General features: G+C 43.2%; 1 protein-coding gene across 1 annotated transcript; it reads right to left on the bottom strand.

Moving 5' to 3' along the window:
• Positions 1-3,256: 3,256 nt before the first annotated feature.
• On the bottom strand, positions 3,257-8,483 carry FOXI3 (forkhead box I3). Its single transcript, XM_043981332.1, has 2 exons — positions 7,814-8,483; positions 3,257-3,906 (listed from the first exon to the last, which is right to left on the bottom strand). Exons 1-2 carry the CDS (start codon positions 8,481-8,483, stop codon positions 3,257-3,259), a joined length of 1,320 nt encoding a protein of 439 aa, XP_043837267.1.
• Positions 8,484-16,782: the final 8,299 nt, after the last annotated feature.

Here is a 16,782-nt window from a genome sequence, read left to right as displayed (position 1 = left end):
GTGAAGAGATTAAAAAATGCTATCCAGACGACTTTACGTTTGATCCTGGAAGAGTTCAAATCCTACCTCAGACACTTACTAGCCTATGACTTTGGGCCAACCAAAATACATGTTCTTCACAGGTAAAATGGGGGGGGGGTGTGACAGTAACGGCAGCTTCCTACCGACGCTGCCTGATGAACACACTAGCTAAACCTCTGCAAGCCTCAAAGAGCAAGCTCTTATGCAATGAGATGTGTGAAAACACCGGGTACCCGGTAAAACGCTATACAAATATGAGTGACTGCTATTAGTCCCAGAACGCCAGCCAGAGCAGGTGGTTCAGCCCTTTTGAGGTCTGTCTCCTGGGGAGGCGAGGCAGCAGCTCCCCGCCCCACCCCCGCAGGGACCCATGGCGTCTCTGCCAAACCCCTCTGGCTGAGGGGAAGCTAGTCAACCTAGAGTCAGACTTCATGAAGACCCGTCTCCACCCCCACCCCCACCCCCATTCATTAAGAGAGGACTCTAAGGCATTAGCCAGGCACTTTTCCATGACAAAGGGGAAGCTGAGAGCTTGCCGCCAGGTAGGGCAGTGGGCTGGCGGGGAGAGGAAAGGAGAGAAGGGAGCCTTCCAGACTCGGGCAGGTACCAGTTGACTAATAGGAGTTAATAGCAAACCTACTGTTCTGTTCTCTAGTTAAAGAAAGGAGCCAGACTTCCAAGTAGTGGAGGCAGAGCCTTAGGAGTGCTTGAGAGGGGGCGGAGAAGGAGAAAGGTGTTTAAAAATCCCCAATTCTCCAGGTTAGAAAGTGTTGGAGATTTCAAACCTCTCGATTTTTTTTTCTTGTTTTTGGAGGTGGGAGAAGATGGACTAAAAAAAGGTATGAGGATTTGGGCGTTCAATGGAGTGAGAATCAGGAAACCTGTGTTCAAATTCTGCGACAGACACTTGTTTGGTTGTGTGATCTTGAGCAAGTAACAAACTCTCTGGGCCTCAGTTTCCTCCATTGTAAAACGAAAGGATTGCCTCTAAGGTCTTTTCTAGTTCAACGTTTATGGATTCTGCGGTATGTGTTTAAAAAACAAAACAAAACAAAACAAAAAACGTAACCAGGTTCTTTGGTCGTTTCCGCCCCCCCCCCTTTCTCGCTTCCGGGCTTAATCCAAAAGATTCTCGGAATTTGGGAGTTTTTCGTTGGCCCCGCGGCAGCCGCTTTGAATTGTAAAAAGAATCCTGGGGCTGGGTGCGCGGTTACTTACCTGCGCCCCAGGTGCCCCAGGAGGGCGGGGGGAGTAACCCGGGCTAGCAGTCACCCCCGCGGCTCCCCGACCTAACCTAGCGGCCATCGGGGGCCAAATACGCGCTCGGCTCCCGGGGGGAAAATGCACAGGGCTGTGTTGGCCGAGGTTGTGGGGGTGGAAATGACTTAAAGCGGACCCACCAGATTTCCACCGGGAGTTCCTTAGACGAAAATGTCAGGACTCTGAAAAATCCGCAGATCCGCCGTTAAAAACCCAAGGTTTGTGTTATCTTTTGTTTAAAAAACACTCAGGCACACTGTTCTAGCTTGGTAAGTGGGGAGGATTTTAAACACTCTCTCTTTCCCCACCCCCACCCCAGGGATTAAAAATGGAAAAGTACCTTCCAAACCAGTTCCTTCGTTTTAGTAACGGGGAAACTGAGGCAGGGAGAGGTTAAAAGCCTCCACTGCCCAGAAGAAAGTCTAACGATAGCAGAACCAACAAAAACTTTTTTGTCGTCGGTCTTCAGTAAAAACACCCCGTTACAGATTGAAGTCGAGAGATGAAGCATTAAAACTGTAAAGCTCCTTAAAAAGACGGGGGTTTGGGGAGACACCTAGGTGGCGCATTGGATAAAGCGCCGGTGCCGGATTCAGAGTACCTGAATTCAAATTCGGCCTCAGACACTTGATACTTACTAGCTGTGTGACCCTGGGCAAGTCACTTAACCCTCATTGCCCAGAAAAAAAAAAAAAAAGACGGGGATTTGAGGGGCCTTTTTTGTATCCCCAAAGTTTAGCATAGTGCCTGGCACATAGTAGGAGCTTTTTCACAACACAGATGAGTGAAATAGGCATGAGAAGACTAGTTATTTTCACTGAGGGTGGTCTGTAACAATATAATTATCTGCTTTCATCACTATTTCCCTTTTCCAGAGTGTAACTGCACTTTGAATAAGAATACAATTCTTATTCCAAACGGGCTAGAGCTGGTCATTAGGACCACTTAGCTGAGGACAAACGCTTTCTCCCTCTTCTAGCCAATTTAGCTCGCAGCCTTTTTAAATGGTTGAAGATAGCAAAAACCACAGTATTACTTAGCAATCAATTAAAACCATGTTAAGTGCTCAGGAGTGCCCATATAACTTTAGTCCAGTAATCTTCGAAATACCCTGACCACAAGACAGAAAGCAAAGCTCCCTTCCATGAGTATTGCTCTATTCCAGGTGACAGTGCTAAACTTCTGAGAGAAAGGAGGCAGTTGGAAGTTAAAATCTCCATAGAAAAGCTGAAGCACCCAACTCAGAACCAAGCAAATGCAACAAGAAGAAAGGAAGAATTCCTTTCATGGGATTCTTGGTAGTCAAAGTGATTTTCATTTTATTTAAGGAAAAAAAAATAAACTTTAGCCCTGTTCAAATGATAAATTAGAACAACTTGTATTAATTTACAAATATAAAATTGCATATAGAAAAAGTATTTACAAAAGCTCATAAAAATCCATCGTGTAAAAGCACAAAAGACTGAAAACCACTAATATCTTTGGTACTGATTTTCAGGCAACATTTTCAAAGCAATGTTTAAAGAAATAAAACTGTACAATTTCACAAAGTCCCCTCATCTTCATTTTTCTTTTGATCCGAGTATCCAAGTTGTTCAACAGATACTCATATCACAAAAGCCCAAGTCACAAAAATGGTCTGACCTCCCCCTCCCACTACTTATTCACCAACCCAAGGATGCATTCATTTGGGGTCTTGGATGTTGAAGTTTTTCCTCTAGACTGTCTTATTTTTGCCCTAGGAAAATCTCCAGTCACTAATCCAGTGTATTTTCAAAGCCCTCTGCTTATCCTGTGCTGAGTGGTTGTTAGGTTGTTAGGGATGAAGGAAAGGAGGAAGCAGTTTGTGCATAGCACCTGGCTTTAATTGCACATTTCGAAAGTTTAAAAGCCTTTTCTCCCATCAACCAACCAACAAACACGGGGCACCCAGCCTGCCTCTACCTTGGCCCCTTGCCTCTAGCGAAGGAAGGACTTACACCTCAGAGCCTTCCCGGGGATAAATGAGGCTGTTGACACTGAAGCTGTTGTAGAATGGACTGTTGAAGTGGCTGCTCTGGCCGCCACTGGTGGGGAAGGGGCTGTAATAGGAGGAGGGTCGAGGGTTGCTGATGTTGCCGCCGCTGCTGCTACTGCTGCTGCTGCCCAGGTGCAAAGCATCGGGCTGAGCCTCTGAGAGTGAGCTAGGGGGAAAGCCAGCGGCCGCGCTCCGCTGCGCCCCCTGGAGGCCCCGCGAGGAGAGCTCCGCGGGAAGGCCGCCTAGCCCCAGGTGTCTGGGCTGGTGGCTCCGCCCTGCACCGCTGGCGCTGCTGAGGCCGCTGAAGAAGGACTTGAGGCAGGGGGTGGAGGACAATAAGGGGCCGCTGGGAGGCGAGGCACTGCTCTTGGATTCCTCTGAAGGTTCTGGAGGGGAGGGGGAGGGGCCCAGGAGGGAGGAAGGACTGTCTCCAGCTTCAGGCTTTACTACGATTGCGGGGCCCCCTCCGTCTTCGGTCTTTGGGATCCCTCCTGCCACTGTAGAGCTGCTGCTGCTGGGTTCCGTGCGGCGCTTCCTCTTCCGCCTGAAGTTTCCATTGTCAAACATCTTCTCACAATTTGGATCGAGAGTCCAGTAATTGCCTTTCCCTGTGAGAGTGAGGAATTGAAAAAAAAGTCAGTAACGGGCCCCTTCCCACACAGCACCCCCAACTCGGAACAGGAGTGATGGAGGTAGGTGGCCCAAGGGGATTGAGTCAGGAAGACCCGAGTTCACAAGCAGCCCCTCACCCTTACTAGCTGAGTGGTGACCATGGGCCAAGTGATTTTAACCTCTGCCTCAGTTTCCTCAAAAGTAAAATGCGGTTAATAACAGCCCCTACACTTCATAGGGTTATTATGAGGATCTCTGTAAAAGCGCTAAATAAATGATTGTTCCCTTCCCATTTGCAATCTGGGTGGGGGGCCTTCTCTAAGACCGAACTAGTCTATTGGGAGTCCAGCTCCTACAATTTTCCTTTCCTTTGAAGCCCCAGATAAGTCTAAATGACAATACTGTAATACTTCCAATATCCATTAAGATTACAACCCCGCCAACAACACGATAGAGGCATCATATCCTGCTGCCAACCCGGGAGATGCTTTTAAACTTTGCCAGGCTAATTCTTGAGCAGTCTCAGCTCAGGAAAAATCTTTCTGGGAACCTCCCCGGGATTTTGCTCTAAATCCAAGTCATCCCCATCCCTTTGAGCAGGGTTGTGTTGGTACTGTCACTTTCATTTAGCACTTCTGGAGTTAGCAGGTGGTTCTTACATAGTATCGTGGGATAAGCTGGAACTGAGCTTGGGCCGTAGTTCAACCCATTGATTTTTGCAGCTGAGGAAACAGGCCCACAGATGAAGTGATTTGTGTCATCTCAGAAACAGGGTTTGAACACAAATCCTCTGACTACAATCAGTCCTCTTTCAACTGTCACAATTGTTCCCCCTTTTCCACACAATATCCCCATGGAATAACAAAAACTTTTATTATATGCAATTTATGGATGAGCCAATTGAAGTTCAGGTTATAAATGACTCTCTCTCTCTCTCTCTCAGTATTTACTGCTGAAAATCCATATTTCCTTCCCTTTCAATTCCAAGCACATGAAATTGTGGAATACTAGGTTGCAAAGGATGGAAATCTACACTTCTAAAGAAGAAAATGTACAACTCATATACCCTATTCTCTCTTGCCACCGTCACCATAAGATAAAAATTATGAGCATCAATTAAGTTAGTGGCCCTATCCTGCTATATTTTCAGGGTATAAAAGGCTTTGAAAAAAGGTAGAATTTTACATTCTAATTCTCTTTGAAACCTCCAATATGTCTAATGTTGTTTGTTTTTTCATTCTGCAAAAACAATAGTAATAAAACTTACTGTCTGTTATTAATCTAGGAACCATTCCTTAAGTACTGAGGTGTTTTTATCAAGAAGTCAATGCAGCACAATAGTGGATGACCAGAGTTACTCTGGGCCATGAAATCTCTGAGAGATAAAAGTCTAGGAGCCTACCTGATAATCGCAGGTGATAAACCTCCCATTGTGCATACTAAAGAGATACATCTGCCAGTCTACTCCTAAAATCTTTGGTAATTCTTAAATTCCAGGGCATTTAGAACAAAGTCCTATACCTATGGGATGAGTCCTGATGCCCTACTTGCTGTCATTCTCATCCCAAATTCCATCCATCTCTGTGATGTGCCTCAAACCTAGAAAGCTCTCCCCCTCCCTCATCTCCATCTCTTAGAACCCCGCTCAAGCACCACCTTCCCCAGTCTTCACCCCACCCCTCCCAGTGCTAGAGTTTTCAATTTCTTCCCTACTTTCTTTATGCTGATGTGCAGTGAATAGGTCCCACAGGCTAAATCACCTAGGTAATCTTTTTTGTTACTTTTCAGTAGTGTCCGATTCTTGGTGACCCCATTTGGGGTCAGATTTCCTTAGCAAAGATACTGGAATGGTTTGCCATTTCCTTCTCCAGCTCACTTTACAAATGAGGAAACTGAGGCAAACAGGATTAAGTGACTTACTCAAGGGTTTGGGAAGAGAGCAAGTGTCTGAGGTACTTTTTACATTCAATTTAAAAGTCACACTCACTGAAAAATTGCCTGGAGGCAATCTGTCTCTGAACATCCCAGAATTCTTCATCAGCTTGCTTCTTCGACTCATCTAACTCTTTGGGGCTCGAGCAGTAGGGAAAAAACCCACATAAGTGTGAGCATTTAACAGCACACATTATAGAATTAGGACTTGGGCAAAAGGGGAAAAAGGGTGGGATAGATTTATGATCTAAACTTCTATTGGGCAAAATGTTACAGGAATAATAACTTAAAACAGTTACTCCCCGGACACTACAAATCTTTCTTCTTATAATTCTACCACCACTTCTAAAGCAACTTTCTTGGTGTATGGTATGCTCTTTCCCAGTTAGGATACAGTGGGACTCTCTTACAAGGGTAATAACCAATAAGAACTAATGTCAAACATATGTGTGTGTGTATATATATGGCATTATAGCTCATATATAATGCCAAACATATATACACATATAAAACATGATTTGCCTCACAGCATGTCAGAATCCCTGAAACACACACACACAGAGGCTATTACTATAATATTATTATTATAGGATTCACCTATACAAATCACTGTCCAGTTACTGATTCTTCTCTCCTCCCTAGAATCTGCTTCCCCCCTGTCTAGCAGCACTATTCCCCCTTCCAACCCCTCTGGCCTTTAATGTGTTGTCCTCTAAGATCTTTTGATTCCTAGATCCACAATCTGTCCCCTAGGTCTGACCTAAGCTGCCCTTACAATCATTTTGTTCCCAAGCTGACCATTGACCCCCCACTCCCATTTTTCAATGAACTGACTCCTTTTTTCCTTAGTTAAAAAAAGAGATGCCTCGTTTCTTTTTTCTCCCACTTTATACCAAGGGCATTGGGGGGCCCCTGTTTTTTTTTTAATTGGGTGCCTGGATCCCTTTTTCTTTCCTTGGACAGGAGGAGCTTTCTTTCCCTCCCCCTCCTTTAGAGGGTCGATTTCCCTTCTTTCTTCTCTCACTTGCCTGGAAGTCAAGCAAAGGTTGCTTTCTCACTCGACCTTCTTTTAAAGGGGGCTCAGTGTCTCCATTTTCTTCCATCTCCGAGTTGAAGGGGGCTGCTTCCTCATTTGAGGTGTCACTACCCTTTTCTCCCACCTTCCTGGAGAGGTCTCTTCATTCCCCCTTCTCCATCCAAGGCAGCTCTCGTTCTTTTCCTTTTCCCCTTTCCCCCCCAAAATTCTCTCCGTCCCTTACCCTAATATACTGGTTTCTTCAAGTTCCTTTCTAGACGAATGTCACCACTCAGACCCGAGCCTGACAGAAGGTTAAGCCAATGAGTTCCCTAGCCTTCCCTCCCCACCCCGCAACAACCTCGCAGTTAGGGGGCTCGAGCACTTGTACCCCCTATTCCCGTACCCTGCCCCACCATTAAGGGCCCTCGCGCCTCCACTCGTCCCCCAAAACAGCCGATTAGGTTTGAGCCCCCAGTCCCTGTGTGTGCGCCTCCGTTCCGCTCTAGGCAACAGCCCATCAGCGAGATGCTCCAGTACCAGTACCTGGCGACACGCCCCCTCCGCTTCAAGCGCCCTCAAGCTCCCAGGTTAGTTTTCCCCTTTCGACTTCAAGCACACTCGCACCTGGGGTCCGGCGTTTGATCCTCCCCGGTCCCACTCCACGCATTTTCTCACTACGGTCCACGTCCCTCCGCTCCTCACCTCCTCCAAGACACTTCTCAAAGCTCTCGGGCGCTTCCCTGGGTACCTTCACCCCGTCCGTCCCTGTACTCCTCTCTCTCCCCCCAAGTACTCTCAAGGCCGGTTTCGGCCCTTCTGCGGGGTTCCCGTGCGGGTCCCCTCCCCCTCCCTCCAAGCTCCCTAGCTCCTCCGCTCTTCGTGCTCCCCGAGCCTGGCTTCCCCATCCCCAGCCCGCCCGCCCGCGGGGGAGGGAGGGACAGTCAGTCACCCACCCGGGTCGTCCTCGTCGCGGGGCACCTTCTTGAAGCAGTCGTTCAGGGAGAGGTTGTGGCGGATGGAGTTCTGCCATCCAGCCTTGCTGCGCTTATAAAACGGGAAGCTTTCGGCCACGAACTGGTAGATGTGGCTGAGAGTCAGCTTGCGCTCGGGCGCATTCTGGATGGCCATGGCAATGAGCGCCGAGTACGAGTAGGGCGGCCGCATTATCTTGAGCAGATCCTCCTGGCTGGCCAGCGACAGCCAGCCCAGCTCGGCGGCGGCCCCCGACGGGGAGCCCGGGCCTGGGCCGGGGCCGGACGGGGGCGGCGGGGCGGCCGCAGGGGCAAAAGGGCGAGGGGGGGGCGGGCAGCCGAAGGGCCCGGCGGGCGGCGTTGGCGGCTGTAGGAAGGGGCCGGCCGAGCCTCCCGAGGGCGGCGGGGGCGGCGGGGGCGCCGGCGGCCCCGGGTTCAGGTAGGCGGCGGCGGCTGCTGCTGCGGCGGCGGCGGCGGAAGACCCCCCGACGCCCGCCGCCCCGTTGAGCCACAGGTAGGGGTTGGTGGCGGCGGGCGGCGGCGGCGCGTAGTCGGGCAGGGCGTAGGGAGCCCTGGGGGACTGCGCGGCGCTGGAGGAGGCGGCGGCCGCCTGCGGGTACACGCTGAAGTTGTCACCGCAGTACAGGGCCATGTCCGCGGCCAGGGGAGAGCGGGGCTGGCCTCGCCGCTCCGAAGAGAGCATCCCTCAACGGGCCACCTACGGGCGCAGTGCTCTTCCGACGGGCGGGCCGCCCTCGGCCTCCTTATAGAGGAGGCTCGGCAGCGCCTGGGAGAGCTGCGCGGGGGGGGGCGGGGACACGGGGGCCTGCGCAGACCCCGCCCCGCCCCGCCCCGCGAGTCTAACCGGGCGCCAGCCGGCCGCGAGCTTTCTCATGCATCCAGTCCTCTGATCTCTCCGTGCCCGAGAGGCAGCGAGCGAGCCCGCGTCTCCCCTTTCCTTTATTCCCCCACTACTCCCCGGCCGCAGATCGGAGAGACTGACTGGGAGCGAGATTAGATCCGAGTCCACGAACTTTTCAAAATCGTTTCCTTCTCGTGGTCACGGTGGTCTAAAGCATCTTAATCCACTTTTGCTCCTCCTGATCCTGACTCTTGGATTCAATGCCTCGCAGTATTTAGAATCTCCCCTCTGGTAATAAAAGACTCCCGCCCCCTCGGCCCGCCTGGGGCTGGGGCTGGGGCTGGCCGCCTGCTTTCGGGTGGGTAGGATTCGTTTAAAATTTTTTGGAAAATGTTATTAATATATGTATGAGGTGCCAGTCGCCTTTTGATCTCTTTCTCATTTTCCCATTATCCTTTCCCCCACCCCGACACTTTTTCTTTTAAGCAAGAGAAAGAAAAAAGAAAGGAAGGAAGAGTCCTTTTAGAGACCTTTGAACAAGTGACTGTGTAAGTGGATGTGGTACTTATTTCAAATTCCTGATAGGATTAACACTTGAAAAAACAGCTGCTAGTTTTAACTTTGCAAATAGCACTGATTTACCACTCCCCTCCAAAAAGATATGAAAACGATTATACGCCTAATCGCACTCTACACCTTCAGGATCCGGCATAGAAATCTCGTCTAAGAAATATAAATGTCCATGAGGGGTGGGAAACAACCCTATTAAAATTCCCTAGGACTTTGTGACTGACTGCCACACTTAATGAGACTGTATTTAAAAAGCGAGCATAATTGGTTAAATGTTTTTAAACGTGTGCCTTCTAAATCCAAACGATATAATTCACTTTTCACGTTTTTATTTGGAGGGAAGCAAAACTTTGTGCTTTCGCCATTTTGAGGTTTGCAAAGAAACAAATTGGACTTATCGGTAAACTTTAAAAACTCTTCCTGTCTTTAGTTAATGAGAAAAGGTTCCAAAACTACTTAATGGTAAAATTGTACACACTTGTACGCAAGGTTTTGAAATTAGCACCTCTATCAATGTATTTCACCTCTTGAAATCCAGAAAAAGATCTAATTTAGATCTTGCTAATTTAGATTTTGCCAGCAGAAATGAAAATTACACCTTTATAATAGTTTTCTGGGGGGGGGGGAGAACTAAAAAACCATGTTTTCAGACTTGTGAGATGTGTTATGAAGTGAAAATCTTGGGTAAAGGAGGGACTGGCATTGTCCCCTGTTCCATTTGTTTTATATTCTAGAGTGAGATGAAGATTAATTCTTCATTTAGATAAGCACAATTGCAGCTTTAAAATCTGTGCCAGCGTTTTATGTCATCAATTGGATAATAGTGGAGTTAAGTAAAAGATTTAATAGTTTCAAATATGCTTCCTGCATCTACTAGGGTGTTGACAAATTTAAACTCATCCAAATGGAAAAATATTTGAAATTCATGATTTCCAAATTTGTGGTTTACTTTTTAAATAGACATTGAATAACTCGTAAAGTTAATATCTAAAAGGAAAATCAGAGGGTGATAGATTAAGGATTTTGAAAATGTCTCTCTAATAGTTCCAATGATACAATTTAAAATAGATTTTCTTTGCTTAATTTTTGTAATTATTGCTTAGCAAATTGCATATGGTGTGATTTAAAAACAAAAACACTTTGTATTTTAGTTCATTGAAAAATCCGGTTGGTCTTTATGATTCTGTATGTTGCCTTTGAGGGAAAGGGGTTATTTGTTAATCATCTTTAAACCATTCTGTCTGGTTGAAAGTTTACCCAAGAATCACAAATAGTCTTGAGTATTTCATGGAGGGGCTATTATAATTCTTATCTGTTAAGTAAGGGGCTAGATTTAAAATGTTATTGCTTTGTTTAAAGTCAACTAACTTTAGGTAATTTTAAGGGATTATTAATCATTACTTTTTCTGCTTAAGTAGGGACTAGTTCTTTCCATATTATCAACTCATATCCCATATAACATCTTTTATGTTCCCAGTTCTGGAATTCCATTTAATAAAACACAGAGCCACCTAGAGTATCTTTGCCTCTATGACAGGCTCACACGCTACTGATACCTACACCTCTTATGTCTTTATATTGTGGCAAATGGATGAAGGGCTCTGAATTATAGCTAATGTTGGCTCAATTAATTTCTGACAAAGAAATAACAACAACAACAACAAAAAACAAAACAAATGGGGAATGGTTAAGCAAATATTAAAAAGACCAACAGAATGTTGTGTGCCTTCATTTTCCTGGCAGAAAGTATAAAATACATTGTATGAAGTACAAAGTGCTTACAACTTCAAGGAATCTTATTATATTACCTTTTTACAAAAATGTCAAGGAAGTCACAGAATACATCTCTGTTCTTGAAAACTAAAATATGCCATTATTAGAAAATAAAATCCTTTGGAAGTCTATAAAATTAATATGCAATTAATTCAACAATAATAGTTAACATTTACATGGTGATTTACAAATAATATCTCATTTGATCTTTAAAACCACCCTAAGAGGAAAGTGCTATTACAAAGGAGGAAACTGAGGTAGAGATGTTAAAGTGACTTGCCCAGGTTTTAGAGATGAATAAGAAAGATCTCCCCCCCCCCCCAGGCAACATACAGAATCATTAAGACTTACCAGATTTTTCAATGAACATAAATATAATCGTTTCTTTACTTAAAAAATCATGTAGCATGCAATTTACTAAGCAATGACTACAAAAAGTAAACAGAGAAAATAATTTTTTTATTCTATTGCTGGAACAATGAGGAATACACTTTCAAATTCTTTCTCTAATCTTCCATGTGCCCACTTTTCCTTTTAGATATTAGTAAGTTCAATATGTATTATTGCAATTAATAAGTTTCTGAGGCTGGATTTTAACACATATTTTCCTGACTCCAAGTCTAACTTTCTATCCACTGTGGCTCCTAGCTGCTTCTAATGACCTTATTCCTTTCATTTTTTATGGTTTATTGGCATTCTTTTTGTCTTTGAAATACCGGTCAACTACATTCATTTCATAAAGGAATAGTAGGAGCTAGGTGGCACAAGGGATAAGGGGCCTCAGACACTTCTTGTTCTGTGACTCTGGGCAAGTTTCTTAACCTTTGTTTACCTTAATTCTCTCATCTGTAAAATGGGGATAATATTAGCACTTACCTCCCAGGGTTGTTGTGTGGGTCACATGAGATAATGATTGTGAAGTGTTTAGGCAGTGCCTGGCACATAGTAAGCACTATATAAATCTTAGATATAGAATTTAATGATATTTAGCACTTAAGCACTTAGCATCATGAAAAAATAATTTGCATAGGAGAGTAACATATTTGAAGCCTAGCAACTTGAAAACACTATTAGCACATTAGTGTTTGCTAGAGAAATTACATTTATATCAGTAGCTGAACAGCAACTAAAATCATGGTTTATGATTTCTAATGATTATTCTCAGAATACTTTCTACATTGCCTATAATAGGATTTTCCTTCCTCTATTCTAGTATTTTCCTAAATGAGATAATCAGCTGAAGAGAGAGCCCAACTAAGATAATGGTGACAATATGATATATGTTAGAGGTTTCTATTATTGTGTAGCACTTTCCCTAGGCAGGTTTGGTGAACCCCTGAATTACAGGGACCCTATATATGGAATAGGTAAGAGAGATATGACTCCCAGGAATGAGGTGAGAGAATCAGGCAGAGAAGGCAAGGGAAAGCATGGACTTGGGCATATGGAAGACCCTGGAATCATTGACTTGTGGGGAGAAACCCTCACAATACCCCCAACATGGCCCTTGATTCCCAGTGCTGTCTCCCCAAGAGTGCTAAGTGTAAGATTGTTCTCTCTTCATTGGAAGTGAGATTTCATCTTGCTTCTGAAGCACAGACCACCCACCACCACCATCACTCCTGTGTTCTGTTACCTAAAATAACTGTAACATTTTCCCATTATTAATTTAATTTTTATTTATTTATTTGTTTGTTTGTTTATTTATTTATTTTTGCTGAGTGGTTGATGGAAGGGTAGCTAAACTCTCTAAGAGATGAAGCTGTCACCCTCCCAATCTGTGTGGAAATATGTCTTCCTGTGGCCCAGAAAAAGTGCCTTTATCCTGAACCCCCAAAAGAGCATCAAACCCTTAGATTGCAATTATGTAAATATGTAAACAATATACTCGAGTCTGATAGCCTTCTTGGAAATAGAAGAGTGAAGGAGCGATCGCCTAACAACCACCTTTGGTCTACTCCCCACAGAGGTAGAAACCCCAGCTTACCAGAGACATGAAGTAGGCAGTTCAGATTATACACATCTAAATATATCCATGCTCCAAGTATACAGCTTTCAAACCTATTAGATTGTAATGCCTAAATTAATCCTCCTGTGTTTTAGTGTTTGATCGATGTGGGAAAAATGTTGGCTCCTCTCAGCTGATTGATTAGATCTGTCTGGGAAAACACCTATAGGTGCCTGGGGAATGGATTCAGATTCAGCTGGGAGAATAGAAGCAGGCACTCAAATCCACAAATGGGGGTTAATTCAAATAGAGTACTTCCCCACAAAGGTTTCCATGAGAAAAATCAATGCAGAGGGGAGGACTGAAAAAGAGAACTCAGCATAATTGATCAATACAGCAAAAAAAAAAAAAACCCTGAAAATATGTACAATGTACAATACTTGTGTACTTCTCACCTCTGCAAAAGGGTAAGATAGAAGTCTCTCCTATCTCTTCTGCTTCATGTTTGCTCTTTATAATTTTGCAACATTCACTTTTGATTTTTTAAATGGTTTTTCTTCGTTTTGCATTGTCATAGTTGTTGTATATATTGTTTTCTTGGCTTTGCTTATTCAATCCCCACATCAGTTCATGTAAATCTTTCCATTCTTCTCTATATTCATCACATTCATCACTTCTTACAATACAGTAATGTTCCATTATATTCAAGTCATTTAACAAGTGCCTTCAGTGTGCCACCATTGTGCTAAATTTTGGAGATTGAAAGAAAGGCAAAAGATAATCCCTGTCTTCATTGAGCTCCAGATCTTTTTAAAAAAATAAAAATAAGCATTTTTATTTAAAGTTTTGAGTTCCAAATTCTATCCCTCTTTCCCTCCTTCCCCTTACCCCTCCCTGAAGCAGTAAGCAATCAGATAAAAGTTATACATATGCAATTCTGTAAAACATGACCATATTAGTCTTTTTGTGTAAGAAAACTTGAATAAAAGAAAAAAATGAAAGTGAAAAATACCATACTTCAGTCTTTATTAAAACAATATCAGTTCCTTATCTAGAGGTAAATAATATGCTTCATCATTAGTTCTTTGTTATTGTCTTGGATCATTGTATTGCTGAGAATAGCTAAGTCATTCACAATTCTTCATCAAACAATATTGCTGTTACTGTGCACAATGTTCTCTTGGTTCTGCTCACTTCACTATGTATGAGTTCATATAAGTCTTTCCAGGCTTTTCTGAAATCATCCTGTTTGTCATTTCTTATAACACAAAAATATTCCATCACAATCATATACCACAGTTTATTTAGCCATTCCCCAATTGATGGGCATCCCTTTGATTTCCAATTATTAACCACCACAAATAGGTCTTTTTCTCTTTTGGGGGGATATCTTTGAGATATAAACCTAACCGTGGTATTGTTGGACCAAAGGGTATGCACAGTTTGATAACCCTTTAGGCATAATTCCAAATTGCTTTTTATAATGGTTGGATCTTTTCACAACTCTACCAACAGTGGATTAGTGTCCCAGTTTTCCCACATCCCCTCCAACATCCAATATTTTCCTTTTTTGTTATATTTGCCACTCTCATAGGTGTGAGGTGATACCTCAGAGTTGTTTTAATTTGCATTTCTCTGATCAATATTGATTTAGAGCTTTTTTATATGATTATAAATAGATTTGACTTCTTTGTCTGAAAATCCTTCAACCATTTATCAATTGGGGAATGATTTGTATTTTTACAAAATTGACTCAATTCTCTATATATTTGAGAAATGAAACCTTTATCAGAGATACTTGTTGCAAAAATTCTTTCCCAATTTTCTGTTTTCCTTATAATCTTGGTTATGTTAGTTTTGTTTATGTAAAATATTTTAATACAATCAAAATTTTATATTTTGTAATGCTCTCTATATCTTCTTTGGTCCTAAATCCTTCCTCTGTCCATGAATCTGCTAGTTAAATTATTCCATGATTTCTTAATTTGCTTATGGTACCACACCCTTTATGTGTAAATCATGTACCCATTTTTTTTTGCAAGGCAATGAGGGTTAAGTGACTTGCCCAGGGTCACACAGCTAGTGTCAAGTATCTGAGGCCGGATTTGAACTCAGGTACTCCTGAATCCAGGGCCAGTGCTTTACCACTGTGCCATCTAGCTGCCCCCTTCATGTACCCATTTTGACCTTATTTTGGTATACAGTGTGAGATGTTGGTCTATACCTAGTTTCTGGCATAGTTTTCTAGTTTTCCCAGCAGTTTTTGTCAAATAATGAGTTTTTGTTCCAAAAGCTCGGATCTTTGGGTTTATCATATACTAGATTACTATAGTTATTTACTATAGTAAAATTTGTACCTCTTCTATTCCACCAATCCACTTCTCTATTTCTTAGACAGGACCAGATTATTTTGATAATTACCACTTTATAATACAGTTTGAGATATGGCACTGCTAGACCACTTTCTTTTACATTTCTTTTCATTGATTCCCTTAATATCCTTGAGCTTTTGTTCTTCCAGATGAATTTTGTTTTTAGTCTTTCTAGATCTATAAAATATTTTTTGATAGTTTGATTGGTATTATGGGCTTGGAGGAACTCAGGGAACCTTCTTTTTGAGAAGCTAAACCAAAGGACAGACACACCTAAAAAAGCCTATTAGGCATGGCTTCCACCTGAGTGGGGCCAAGGGGACAGAGATAACTCCAGAAGTCCTCTCGTACAAGCCTTCACTCAAGCTTTCCTCACCCTCAAAAGGGAACTTTCCATTGTCAGGTGGTGATCACCCATCTGCCTTCTATAAAAGTTTTTGCCTTTCTCCTATTCTGGGAGATAGGTATCTCAGAGACTCACATCTCTGAAACTATCTCCCCTCAAGATTCCTGAGGTTTCCTTTATCTAGCACTTAAATAAGAGATTATTTTATTCTAATTGGATTTGTGTGTGAGACAGTGTAATTCTTTAAAGAGGAATACCTAAGAACTCCCACAACCCACTCATTTCCCCCTGACAATTGATATGACACTAAATAAATAAATTAAGTTGGGCAGGACTGTCATTTTTATTATATTGATTCAGCCTACTCATGAGCAATTAATATTTTTTCAATTGTTTATATCTGACTTTATTTGTGTAAAAAGTGTTTTATTGATCTGTTCATATAGTTCCTGGGTTTGTCTTGGAAGGTAGACTCCCAAGTATTTTATATTGTCTACAGTTATTTTATTTTATTGGGGATGGGGGGAGGCAATGAGGATTAAGTGACTTACCCAGGGTCACACAGCTCAGTAAGTATCAAGTGTCTGAGGCTGGATTTGAACTCAGGTCCTCCTGAATCCAGGGCTGGTGCTTTATCCACTGTGCCACCTAGCTGCGCCCTATGTCCATAGTTATTTTAAATGGAATTTTCCTTTCCATCTGTTGTTGCTGGACTTTGTTGGTAATATATAGAAATAATGAATTCTCAGTCTAATGAGGAACAACCACACATAAACAGAAGCTGAAGTATTGGGTAGAGTTGCTCATTGTGGAGGGCATAACAGAGTCCAAAAAAGTGCAACCTCAGCCAGATGGAAAATGATGATTTGACTGCCCCTAGTGGTCTCCTCTAATAGAGGTTCTACCACCCTCTCCAATCATTCCTGTACTTTGGTATTTGGTAGAGATCTGATCCTCAGATATTTTATTTTGTATTTATTTTTATTAGGATTTCCCTTCCTATTATTGCCTCTTGGATTTTGCTATTATAGCATAGAAATCCTTCTGATTTTTTTGAGAATTTATTTTGTAGCCAGCAAC

The sequence above is a fragment of the Dromiciops gliroides genome, chromosome 2 (genome assembly GCF_019393635.1).
Source record: "Dromiciops gliroides isolate mDroGli1 chromosome 2, mDroGli1.pri, whole genome shotgun sequence".
Lineage (NCBI taxonomy): Eukaryota > Metazoa > Chordata > Mammalia > Microbiotheria > Microbiotheriidae > Dromiciops > Dromiciops gliroides.
Note: the sequence above shows the minus strand (reverse complement) of the source record. Positions and strands in the feature narration are given on the sequence as shown.

What these genes read in the sequence shown, in the direction of transcription:
- FOXI3 (XM_043981332.1), bottom strand. Translation starts at nt 8,483, where the DNA reads ATGGCCCTGTACTGCGGTGACAACTTCAGCGTGTACCCGCAGGCGGCC. An exon ending in CCGCGACGAGGACGACCCGG is followed by an intron (nt 3,907 to 7,813) that starts GTGGGTGACTGA and finishes TCACTCTCACAG; the next exon opens with GGAAAGGCAATTACTGGACT.